Below are 13,568 nucleotides of genomic sequence, written 5' to 3'. Positions count from 1 at the left end.
ACCGTGCAACTTGTAGAAGATGCCATCACTAGAAGCCAAGACACATCAACAAGAAGTTGAAGCAGGAAGCTGTTGTTACCACAACCGACTGTGGTAAAAAAATGGCCAAACCACCTTCAGGTGGTGTACAGTCAACGGCAAAGATGATGGTAGGCAAATTGTCCATTGTTATTTTCATTACTTTTTATTAGGGATGGGCTGATATGAAATTTTGGCTGATACCGATATAAAATTTACCAATACCGATATTTTACTGATCCGATATAAAATTAGAAATGGTCCTTCAGGAACCTGAAAGGTTCATTGACCTCCTTAATAAATGTGTGTTTCAGGGTGACTGCAGTGCAAAAGAAATTGCATATTTAGACATTTACTTTTTTAGAAAGTAGGGCATGGAGATTATCCATAAAATTACAACAAAACTGCAGAATGTTGCACTAAATTATCAGATATTTATTGATATATCGGATCGGTAAAATAATCTGTAATTTTACCAATAAACCGATGTGCCTATATCGGCCGATACCAACAGAGTACCGATTAATCAGTCCCATTCCTACTTTTTATTCTACATCCTGTGATGTTTTATGGAATGAAATTATGTTGGTGCAAAACAGGCATTGCCCTCTGCTTATAGAAGTCTTTATTTCAATTCATTATCATCACATTGTGCAATTCAAACAGAATGAAAATAGCGATTGACAATTCGCCTACTGTTTCTTTTGCCGTTGGGTGTATGGTCATGAAACAATGTGTACAGAGCTGTTACAGGCAGCAGAGAAGGAAGATTTGATCACCCCTCTTCAACACCTACGCCAACGTATCCAGCACGTTGTGCTCAACATGACACTGGCAATGGTCTCAAATGTGTTTGGTAAAACACTGAGACATTGGGATTCATGTGCAGACATGCACAGTGCTCATGTGGAAGTACACTCAGTGACACTTTCATGGATTTTATTCTGCACACCACTTGCCATGTCCGATATTTTTTTCATTCAATCTTAATTATGTGTTACCAAGTACTAGGGAGTTCATTCAATACATTTGTTTTAAGCTGAAGCCTCTTTTTCTCAAAAATGGATCGAAACGTACATGTATGGAAGAATATTTTAGTTGTTTCAATTGTAAACATCGTGCACTCGCATAGATGGTGTATCTCGACGTGCCTTTCGTGCAGTATAGATTTTACATTGTAAACGCAAAAACTTCCCGAAATGTTACACGAAATGCTTCTGTGTGAAGTACTACATCTGCTATAAGATTTTTGGAAGCATTTACGTAGCATTTATACTAGCAAAAATGTTCAAGAAAAGATTTTAGTCTAAAGTGGGCCTAATTAGCTTACATTTGGGTCATTCCACGTGAAATCACCCAGAGCAGGTTGCTTCATAGTTATGGATTTGCCTGAATTTTTTTTTACTGATATATACTTAGTCCAATATAGCAAATATGTAATATTAGACTTTTCAATCAAATATGTTGTTTGAAGATTTTCATAAATTGGCTGGACGAACGAACACACCACATCACATCACACAAAATATGCCATATCTCGGAAACTATGTGAAATATTGTGACTTGATTTAGGTATTGTTGGAAAGGAGATGGACAGTCCTAATAGAAAATACCGGTGTTACTAGGGTGACCAGTCACATACATGTAAAAAGAGGACAGAGCATGGTGAAAAAGGACAAAGTCATAAAAACGAGGACATCGCAAAAAATGGCAACTCATTTGCCATTACTTCAGGACGTGAAGTTTTAGTTTTATTTTCACCTGAATTTCGATGTAATTTTTTTTACTGCAATTCGGTGTTATTTTTCACGGTTTAGGGCAAAATTCTGTGTTGTTAATTTGAAATCGGTTATTTTTACATGCATATTTACTGTTCCTTCTATGATTAAGATTTTCACATTGGTTAGTTCTGGAAAATTGAGGCAAATTTTAATGACAAAAAAATTATGGCTTACCTTTGTTAGGAATGACCAAATTTCTTCCATTTGGGAAACTACCTAGTCATATCATAAATACTGACACAACATTGAAAGTGAATTATGACGAAAGTGTATACTTTAATGTCCTGATTGTATAGGTTACTTACAGGTCTAACGAACACATAACACCAATCATTTTTCAAAATGGCCACCTTTGGCCTTCACACAGGCCTGAAGTCTCTGCGGCCACTCATCTACAGCATTACGCACTGTCTCCGTAGCGAAAGTCGCCACTGCCTTCACCAGAGACCATTTCAGACTGTCAATATTGGCATGCCTCCTCGTACAGACCATGCCCTCAAGCACTGACCACAATTTGTAGTCTAACGGGTTGAGGTCAGGGCTGCTAGCAGGCCAATCAGCTGGAGCAATGAAGTCCGGGACATTGGTCTTGAGCCACTCCTGGGTAGTGTGTGCCTTATGGGCTGGTGCGGAGGTCCAATGTTGGTTCCTGAACAAAGTGTCACTCAAAGGCTTCACAACAGAGTTCAACACAGTATTTTCGTACACTCTGGCTGACGTTTTCACCCCTTTTTCACAAAAATGCAGCTTGGTGGTGCCATCATACGCCACGCCCCACCAAACCATGACTGAGGCCGGATGATGACCCCTCTGGATCTTTGGGGCTTTCTCCCGAGCTTCGTGGGATGTTCACGCATACACCCGGTCATTTTGGCAATTGAAAGTTTCCTCAATGTTGAATATCTTTTCATCTGTGAAAAGAATTTTCCTGTGGCCATTGTTGGCGTAACGCTGCAGGAGGCGTTTTGCTTTTATCACCCTCTGCTCTTTCAGACGTGCTTTGAGGAAGTGACCTGTACTTTGCCGGTAAGCCTTCAACCCCAAGTCACTTCTTAACACACGAGACACTGACATTTTGGGAATGTTCAGCTCACGAGCAAGCACTGCCTGCTTTCGTACAGGATTTCTCCGAATACGGGCTGCCACTGCTTGCATTAACTTTTTGGTTCGTACGCTGCGTGGGCGGCCTTGCCTTGGGCGATTATCAACTGTCCCAGTCTCTGTGAATCGCTTGATGGTCCGATACACGAAAGATTTGCTGATATTCAACTTTTTAAGTGTTCTGAATATCATGGGGGCTGTTTGACCCACTTTATGAAGTGCTATTACTGCCACACGATTTTCGTAATCGCCCCACTCCACAGCTACACTTTTACGAACAGACTTCCTCTATGACAGCTCAACTCACAATGGCCCACTCCAGCCTCTTGCACAGGAAGGTTGGCCGCGATCTTGAAAACCGGTTGTACACACTGCCTCAAACTTTATGTCAGTATTTATGATACGACTAGGTATTTCGTCTCCTTAGCCAGTAGATATGAAATGTTTATTGAATGATATCACCCAAATCTTTGAAAATAGTCATACATATCACTTTCTCCAACAATGCCAAGAAAATCCTGCCGCGACCTCAAAAAGGCATTTTTTGTATGCACACTCATATACACAACCTTTCCCCCTCCCCCCAAAACACAAGAGGTGCTTCTCCCGTTCCTAATAAATATTCCTTCTGGGAAGGTTACAATAATACATACTAATGATTAGGGGTGTGCGGGACAGAACTTTTTTTGGTCGGGACGGGGAATTTTTTAAATCCTGACGTTCGAGATGGGTAAAATCTGCAATTTCCCGACGGGTAAAACTTGCAAATTTTCAGGAACAGGTAATGATAAAAAATTTGCGACGCTGTGGAAATCACGAATTTGACATCATTTCCCTTTTTTCCCATTTCTGAAATAAAAGCTAAGAATTTACGAGAAGTGTCAAGACACTTATAATGCAGAAAACATCAAGAATTTACCACTTTTTAACACGGCCATTTGGAAGTTCGAACTGCTCGGGATCCCGAAATGTCTGGAAATCATTTCCCAAAGTCGGGATCGGTACGGGAATTTCTTTTACAGACTTTTCTAGATCTTGCACACCCTTACTAATGACTCAGTCGGGAAAGTGATCATAGTTCATCTCCCAGATGCTAGGTGAAGATTGCCCCAAGTGATGTGAATATCATTGTGTGGAAGCATTCTCTATGCAGAACATTTGCTATGGTCGATGATATAGTCTACTCTTTCTAAAAATGGAGGACATTTACCGATTTCTAAAAAATCTGCCCGGACGCCGGACAGACACCTAAAAAGGAGGACATGTCCGGATAAAAGAGGACATCTGGTCACCCTAGGTGTTACCACTCTTACACAATCAGAAAGTAGAAAAATATTTAAATAAAGTAATATGTTGTGATGAAAAAACACTCCACTTTGGGTAATCGTTTGATAGGGAGTCCCAGGTTTTACCACAATGAAAATTGTTACACAGCATAATCAATATATGTTCAACATAATATTAAAAAATCAGAACGGTAATAATATAAATATCATTGGTTTCAGTATTCAATGTATGAACCATTCTTTCCACTGGCACACAGTTATATTTTTTAAAAATGGCATTAAAACGTTCACAAATTACCACTAATATGAATACACATAATATTATTAGAAATGTTGAATATGTACATGGGAGAAGCATTACTGCGATGTTTATCCACTTTTGGCTCACAGAAATTGTACTAAGGCCAGAGTTTTTTATCTAGAATACATATGGGTCAGTTAATATTGAATGGCCCATCACTGGCTGCTTGAAATTTTCATATTTTTGTTGTTCTAACCCCTATGCAAGCATAGTTCAAAGCAGGCATCATTTTTCTAAAACTTGACCACCTTTAAAAATTGTGGCCATTTTTTATTTCATGACTTCCGGTATTTTTGGCCATTGCAGACAGTTGTGATAATTATGATAACTCAGCTAAAAGAAATGATAGAAAGCTGTGTTAAAAAACACTGTTTTCAGTACATTTCAAGTTTTATTTTATGTCATGTACCTTTTTTCACAATCTCAAATGCAAAAGGCTGAAATTTAAGGTCAAAACTGATGTTCAATTTTGAAGAAAAATCAAAGTTTAGGATTTTCTTTAGTAGGGAAGTAATGCCACACCAGAGCTGTAATTTTTTTAGAGGGAACATATATGTCCAAAGTTTTAGCAGAAAATATTTGAGCTCTGCTACTGGTTTCCTTTTAGTTATGGCTCTTTGAAAATATTAGTTTTTTAATTTTTTTTAAAAATTTGAGCCCCTCTATCTATTAGAAATTTGATATTTACAGCACAAAGAGTACTCTATGAGAGGTAACAAAAAAAATGAGATTGGTATTCCATGGATAACGGGATATTTCGGCAAAAACAGTAAATTTATGTTATTGGTTACAAATAAGTATTTCCTTTTAATGAACTCTCACGGAACTAAAATTATTGTATTTATTAATCAGACCATGCAACTAGCATAGTAAGTACGTTAGTAACTAATATGAATGAAAAGATGTGTAAGGAAGAGGTTAGCCCGAACAGGTTAAGACATGCTATGAAGCAATTTTTTGCCTTTCAATTGGGTGATTTCTAGGGATGTGCCGAAGCTGAAAATTTAACGATAATTTTTTGGAAACGATACCGATGCCGATATTTAACCGATTCCTTTACATAAGATTATTAAACTGAAATGGGATGTTATTTTCAGCATGACAAAAATAAATTTGCTACGTACATTTCTATTGCATATCATATGTATATACATATATATTCTCAAGAGAGGTGAATGTACATTTGCATCTACAAATGGTGGTTATGTGAACCTTTAAGAACATGGATTCTCAAGAGATTTAACATTAGTAGACAAGCAGTTCTTTGAATGCAAAATGAATTCCTGTTCTTAATGTTGGCAATTTACTGCTGCCAGATTCAACTTCAGAAACATGAGTTTTGGAAGCACTTCAGGAAGTAACCTACTTCTTCTCTTATCTCAAATCTGTTCAGCAACACTGAACACTCAATCACTGAATACTGATGCAGCAGGTATGCCCAAGTATTTTCTCAGCACTTGCTTCAAGTTTGAATACTCATTTTTGAATTTCCAATACAACAGCAGATCCTGGTTCAGCAATGTACGGTTTTATTTCAGATTTTGAGTTGATCCTCTGAATAAGAGTTATTCAGAGGATCAACTCAAAATCTGAGTTGGCAATAATTTTATTACAAAAACTCTACAATGATGAAGAATCATAAACTAAGTTTCAACAAATCTTACAAAACTAAAATATAAAACTTATTAGAAGACTAAAATATAAAACTTATTAGAAGGTAAAACTCTAATATAATCTGTACAAGTTTAAATATCGGATTTTTGCCGATGCCGATTTTCATACATCTGTAATCGGCTTAGGCACATCCTTAGTGATTTCATATTGTTATCAACCACATCTTTTATTCTCGAAACATTAATAAAAACAGGTAGGAAACCAGTTTCTTCAAGTTATTATAAGAAGGCTTCTTTTGAAGTACTTATTGTACTTATGATGTTAACAATGATAATTTTTATGGACATTTCATTGTTTTGGGTTCATTAAAACTGAAGGTGAGGGTTTACTAGAAACAAAATTCGTAACGTATTTGGGTTCACTATACTCGAGTTCACTGTACCTTTAAACATACAAATCAGTAACACGACCAACACTTCAACATATATTTCAAACATACACATATACATGCAATTATTGTTACAAAAATATTTATATAAAAAAATAAGCACACTTGCAAGAGGCCTTACTGGTTCTCACTGATACTGCCCTGGTATATCACACTGGTCATCAACAGAATGTTTGTACTATCACACATTTCAAATACTCTGTGCAAAATAAGTAGGAACTCCTTGTGTTCTTCAACTCCTCACATTTCATCCAACTGAAATATATAAACAAAATACTATTGTTACACATGTCCAACTTTGAAAAAGTACAAAAATGTTCTGTAGTGCATAAATGGTATATAATGCATCATACTAACAGCAGTTGTAGAGTATGCAACTACCTCCAAAGTTTTTTTTTTCATGGTTGGATTAAGGGGAGGGTGGAGGGGCAATCCCTTCTACCAAGATGCTCAAAACTATGAATGAGTTGTCAGTATGGGTAGGGAAAATTCATGTACTCTCAATATGTTAATTAGTTTCACTTGATTTTGAATACTCTGCAAAATTTTATAGTGCATATAAATGCATATTTGAGAAATTTGTGTATATTATAGTTTGGAGATTGCCAAATTCCTTGAGCCATGGAGTTACTTTCCACAAATGTAAATACATTGTGAGCTACCAAGGGTGAAGAAAAAAACATGTAATGTTGATCTATTCACAATTTTTAACTTCACAAAAGTTTCTAGACTGATTGTACCTGCCTTGAGTTCAGTGGCGAAGCTCCTATGAGGCTTTTGAGGCTTAGCCTACCCCAAAAATGTTGAAATTAAAATGTTCTTGTACCCTGCAACAATCAAAGTTCGTTAAAACGAATTAAACAATGTAATCCGAACGTTTGGTTCCGCCGATCCTTCCAGATATGTCGTCAGTCAGGCCAGAAAGACGAGAACGCGTCCGAACTGTGAGGCTTTTGACGAAAAGCCTCACGTTCAAAAGGCAGCTACAGCGTGAGCTGTGTGTAGGTGGGAGGGAAGGGTAAGGGGAGGGGGCTGCCGATTCAGTGGGTGAAAGCGGCTAGCCTCAGAACCAACCTGTTGTGATTCTAGTCTTCTTGTTCAAAGTGCGTCGTTCACGCGCTGCATTGTTGAATGTTAATTTACTTCAAGTGCATGCGCGCGTGTGTTTGTGTGTGTGTCACATGGTGTATTTATGTTATAAATATATAATACTGTGAAATTATGTGTTGAAAACTCTAAGAGGATTTGCAGTGAAATAAATATAAGTGAACAAGACTTCGTGGCTCTCAAATGCTTAACCTACGAAATCTTGGACACACTGACTGTACAAATGGAAATACGTTTTGGAGATCTTGAAAAGATAAAATTTGTTGAATTGCTAGACCAAAATAGCTTTGGGCGATATAAACTACATTTTCCAGTGATGAAATTAAATAACCTTCTGTCCACATATCCATTTTTCAATAAAGAACGATTAGAAAATGATTTAATGAATATCTATGCTGATGAAGAAAAGCATTTACCTCCTGCAGACCTTTTAAAATTCATAGTCAGCAATGATCTTCAAACAATCTACAAAGAAGTAACACAACTTATCAAGTTGGTCTTGACATTCCCTGTTACAACAGCTTGCTCCGAAAGAAGTATGAGCATCCTCAAGAGAGTAAAAAATTATCTCCGCAATTCAATGAAAACTGAAAGATTAAGTTCTCTCAGTACAATAGCCATTGAAGAAAACTGGTTAAAGAACTTTCTATTGATCAAGGCTTCAAGGAAAGAGTAATTGATACTTTTGCGACCAAGAAGAATCGACGCATGGACCTGCTGTATAAAAAAATATAAGCAGATTTTTCAGCCTACCCAGTATTTATGCCTTAGCTTCGCCATTGCTTGAGTTACTACTTGGTACACCTATCAATCGGAGAAACTGTATTTTGTAGCACCGATAGTTAATGATTTATGATAGTTGACGTGTATGGATATACATAACTTTTTCTTCCAGCTTTGTTATTGGTACCCTAAGCTCTCTAATTTGGTACAAAATGGTGGTGTTGCCAACCACTGAAGTATTCTAGTACTGCACTTTTCTATGGTGTAATAACTTTGGAAAATATGTGAACTACAAGTTTCCCTCCTTATTCTTTCACACCTGGTGCAAGCCCATGACTTACAAAATAATGACACTAGAGCTACTGCTTCCAAATCTGAGCATTTCTGCAATACTTTCCTCTCATTTTCATTACACTTCGTGGCTTTATTGTTTATTTTTCTGCAACAATGTCACCTCCATGCCAGGGTTTTAAATATGGTGGTGGATCCATAGCACGGAACTTATGTTTCCTGCTGTATTGGAAACCAGTCTGTCTGCTGCAATGCCTAGCCTAGTCACATTTTGAGACTTGCAACTGCTTATTTTTTAACAATGGTCACAACTATGGCTGTGTGATATTGATTATCACTTGAATATTGATATTGAGTATCGACAGGGCTCGAAAAATCCCAGTCGCCAGGTTGCCATGGCGAATAAAAATTTCAGCTTGGCGACTGTGATCTTTTGCTGTAATATTGCCGTTTTTTAAGTTTTAGTGTACAAAACTTTCAAGATTCTAAGTTCAAATTGCAGTACAGCGTAAGTTAGCAAATGATTTTTTTATCAACGTTGTGAACATTCTATAGAATTAGTAACAATTTCTTACTCCTTGTCCCCCAACCCCCCCATTTCCAGCTTTCTCACATAATTTAGCGATGTTTTGAATATGGTGATGCTCAGCTTATAGACTGATTGATATTGGTTTATTTTACTTCACTTTTTGTGCCACTTTTGGCTAATTTGCAAAGATGGTGATGAATGATGATATGATGAAATTGATGAATGGACACGTACAAACATCCAAGCTCAGTCCGGGATTCGAAAATATCAACTCAATATAGATATATCAAAATATTAAACAGCCCTAGTCGCAACCATTAATAATACTGTACGATTGATTGATTGAATTAAGTTGTTTGATGTTGCTTTTTTGCTACTTTTTGGCTCATCACGACGATGAGGATGAGTGATGATATGATGCAACTGATGAAGTGACTCTCACAAATAACACCGATGCCCAGGCTGGGATTCAAACCCAGAAGCCCTGGCAGAAGCTGTGCACTTGGAAATTTACATTACAAAACCAGGGTATGTGAATCACACATAAAAGTTATGAAAAAGACAGAAACTTGGCACTAGACCACTTACAGAAATTCCATCCAAAGTTACTGTACTCACCAAATCATCCACATCCACGTCGTCTTCCTTTATTTCGCCCTTCACTTCACTTTCAACTTCAAAGAACTTCTTTGCATCTTCAGGTGATGTCGTACTCCTTGGTGACTCTTCTTTGGTAATAAGACCTAAGTTACCTACACAAAAACAGCCAAGATAATAAATTCACAGCTCAGTGAATATGTCATGGAAACATACACCAACCACTCTCTGTAGTGTAGGGTATTAACAAAATGCACTATGTGTTCTAGGGCTGAGCTGACACCACTTTGAACACACAGCTAAAGGTAAAGTTCGTCATGCATATAGCACCATGCCATGAAGGCACATTTAGGGGATGTGGGAGTAAGGCCCCACATGCTCGATCTCTGCCATTTTGGAGGTGATGTGATCAGCACCATGCCCTGGCTGCCTTTACCCAGGTAACCATGATTTGAGGTTAGGTGAGCCCCAGAGCTGCTTTTATGTGGGGGACAAGGCTGGAAAAATTCCGACCTTAGATCATGCACCCCAGGAGTCATGTAGCAGTCAGAAGCTCTACTGACTAGACGACCGCCAAATAGCAATACAGATGACTTTACCCATGCTTGGAAATGGTAACAATTAAAAGTTGTTCAAGATAATGATTAATATTAGTGGGTGAGCATTTCACTCCAATCATAAGCATCCACTTACCACGGTTTTGCTTTGAAACATTAAAAAATTACATCAGAATATTAAAATACTTGGTATGGAATCACAAAATACAGGTTTTTCACATAATAGTGGTGCAAAATCAATGTAAACTTCAAATTTTGCACAACTTCCAGGATAATTAAGACTGTAAAAGAATGTTATGCAACATTTTTGAAGACACAGTAGTAGATGAAAATGGCACAAAAGTATCAGCCGGTATCTATGAATAAAATCCAACCACCAATACTGATACATAAGCATTGGTATCGGGTCAGCCCTATTGTATTTTTCTTCTCTCATCTATTTCAACAATCCAGCATTCAATCATTGTTGGAAATAGCCTAGAGGGGTGGGAAAGTCATTTACAGGGTGTTACATAATTCCCTCCAGTATTTGAGAAGTCAGTTGCTTAAAGGCCAACTCACCCACAGCTCAACTCTGTAATCTTGCTCGTATGCAGTGTACAGTTTCAGAGACGATGGCCCCGCCCTGTGTGTTCATTTTACATCTTACATATGGAACATTTGCAAGGTGGGTTAAAAACTTGGACATTTACTCTCTTCACTGATATACTCTTATCCCCCCCGGTGAGTTGGCCTCTGAGCAACCGACTTCCAAAATACCAGAGGGAATTATGAAAAACACCGTGTAATATAAATAAGATTTTACATATGCCTGGAGAAAGGAAGGAAAGGAGGCAGAAAGGTGGATAAATAAAAATTGAACAAAAGAGTAAGCACCACACAAAAATTAACATTTATTTTGCAGCCTGACTCATAGGCATGGGCACGGGAGGCAGACTTTCCTAATCATGGACGTCTGCAGTTTCTTTTCCCTGGAGGGGCAAACTAGGCACATTAGCCCCATAAGTGTGTTGAAACTAAAAAAAATAAAAAAAAAAAGTTGACAATATCACATTCCTGAATCCCCATTGTAATAATTAATGTACATTACTGTGACTGAAATGAAATTATATGTGTGAAATATATACTTTTATCAGAGGCGTCCGTCCGTTTATTGGGAGATGCGGCGATGACCAATCAAAGTAATAAAAATATTGCATTTTATATATTTTACAGAAGAAGTAAAAAATAAGTCAGCATACTCGCATATTTGTGCGAAATAAGCCAAGCGACAGCATAAAACAGCTGGAAATACGCAAGAGATTCGGTAATCTTAGCCCATCGAAATGATGCCCCAGTACTACCCCTTGCGCCGAACCCTCCCGTCAAGTTTCCCCTTTAAGGCAATGGTGTTAGAAGCCCCAGCTCATTCCAGAAGAGGTACGAATCCATCGTCTTTGATGGTGCCGAGAACAGCCGAACCATGGCCAAACGCTTCCGAACAGGCAGTCCAACAACTTCTACTTTCCCCCAATCTTGAAGGCCTGGGTCATAACAGGCCTTTTTTTCAGCCCCTATCCCCATGTTTACAGCCATGGCAGGGTTTGTCTGGGTCTGAAGATTCTTCAGAGTGTCCAGTGGCGTGATCAAGGAGGGGTTGGTGAGGGTCATAATACCCTGCTTTGGCTCAATAATCTTACAAAAAAAAAAAAAAAAAAAGGCAGGAAAGGATGGCAAAATGAGGAATTCTGGAATGACTACTAAAAAGTGCACGGGCACACCACTGCAAATGTCTGCTATTTCCACTTGTTAAGAGGAAAAGCACACATTGAACGATATAAAATCTGCTTTTCATTATCAAAACAACAATTGACGGGGGACCATAAAAGTTCTTACCTTTAAACGCGACAATTGAGATGTTTTCATTTAAGTTTCGATCATATTTAATAATTCTCATCGTATGGGATAGAATTACGTGTTTTTTGTATTCTTAAGGTCTGTGGTATGAGCTTCTACATTAAATTGGCAATGACCTTGGCATTTATCGCAAAGATATATTGTACCTCACCCCTCCCCCTCCGTTGAAAGATCGACCTTGATCTTTGGGAAATCTTGCGATGACTACGTAAAAATATCACACTTCGCCACTGAGTTTTAGGTTGACATTCATTTCATGATCTTGCCCCCCCCCTTTTGGACATCCATGCCCCTAATACAAGGTAACCAAAAAAGTTCTTGCCGTTTTTGACGTCCCATTAATCATGCGCTCACAGAGAGGAAACGAAATGACGCACGTGCCTGCCAAGCGATCGGGAGTTAGTCTGACCATCGACTGTCAGTAATACAGGCACGTTCCGCACACGCAGCAGTCGTAGCTCGTCCAGTGTCGAAGAGAAATGGAGGTATCGAAGCAGCTTGTTCGCGTGTGTTTGTTGTATGACTTTAAAGTGGGCCTGTCAGCTGCCGCATCAAGTCGCCGCATTTGCCACGCATTTGGCGAGAATGCCATGAACGAACGCACTGCTAGGCATTAGTTCCAGAAATTCCGTTCGGGAGATGTGAGCCTTTCGGATGAACCTCGCAGTGGACGACCACATGTGTTGGATGATGAGGCCCTGAAAGCAGCCATCGGGGAGGACAGTGGTCTAACGTGTGATGAACTTGCAGAAAGGTTCCATGTTTCCGCTGAAACAGTCAGACTGCACCTGCATGGGATAGGGAAGTCATACAAGTTAAGCAAGTGGGTACCCCACACATTGTCGGCAGCCAACAAGGAACAACGAGTGACAGCCTGTTTGTCCTTGCTCACTCGGCACCTGAACACGCCCATATTTGATCGCTTGCTCACTGGTGACGAAAAGTGGGTCCTCTATGACACTCCCAAGCGTACCAGACGTTGGTTGTCACCACGTGACCCTGTTCCTCACACCTCAAGACCACCTCTGCACCCATGAAAGGTTATGCTCTCTGTATGGTGGAATTGTCGGCAAGTGGTGCATTACGAGCTCCTTCCACCTGGTCAGACCATCACTGCTGACCTCTACTCTCAGCAGTTGCAAAGGGTGCACCGTGCATTGCGGCAGAAGGAGCCGGCATTGGTGAATTGCAAGGGTGCCTCTATGTTGCTGCAGAATAAATTTTTCATATTTTGGAAATAAAGTATGTGCAGTTGTTTTGAATCTGCTGTAAGAAATCATGTTGAGATGTAAATTAGTCTCAGAGGCTAATTTAAACAT

The 13,568-nt window shown here is 38.8% G+C and overlaps 2 protein-coding genes across 2 annotated transcripts in view; both read right to left on the bottom strand.

Moving 5' to 3' along the window:
* Positions 1-2,648: 2,648 nt before the first annotated feature.
* Positions 2,649-3,092, bottom strand: LOC145991887 (uncharacterized). Its single transcript, XM_083127922.1, has one exon. It carries the CDS (start codon positions 3,090-3,092, stop codon positions 2,649-2,651), a length of 444 nt encoding a protein of 147 aa, XP_082984048.1.
* A 3,470-nt stretch (positions 3,093-6,562) lies between these two features.
* Positions 6,563-13,568, bottom strand: part of LOC145991610 (DNA repair protein Ku80-like) — a 49,550-nt gene continuing 42,544 nt past the window's right edge. Inside the window, exons 14-15 of the mRNA XM_083127674.1 lie at positions 9,818-9,951; positions 6,563-6,804 (exon numbers count right to left, since the gene is read on the bottom strand). Of these exons, the coding sequence (XP_082983800.1) occupies positions 6,790-6,804; positions 9,818-9,951 (149 nt within the window). The 3' untranslated portion in view covers positions 6,563-6,789. The remainder of the gene's footprint in view (positions 6,805-9,817; positions 9,952-13,568) is intronic.

This window comes from Lepisma saccharinum, chromosome 8, assembly GCF_977018435.1.
Source record: "Lepisma saccharinum chromosome 8, izLepSacc3.1, whole genome shotgun sequence".
NCBI lineage: Eukaryota > Metazoa > Arthropoda > Insecta > Zygentoma > Lepismatidae > Lepisma > Lepisma saccharinum.
Note: the sequence above shows the minus strand (reverse complement) of the source record. Positions and strands in the feature narration are given on the sequence as shown.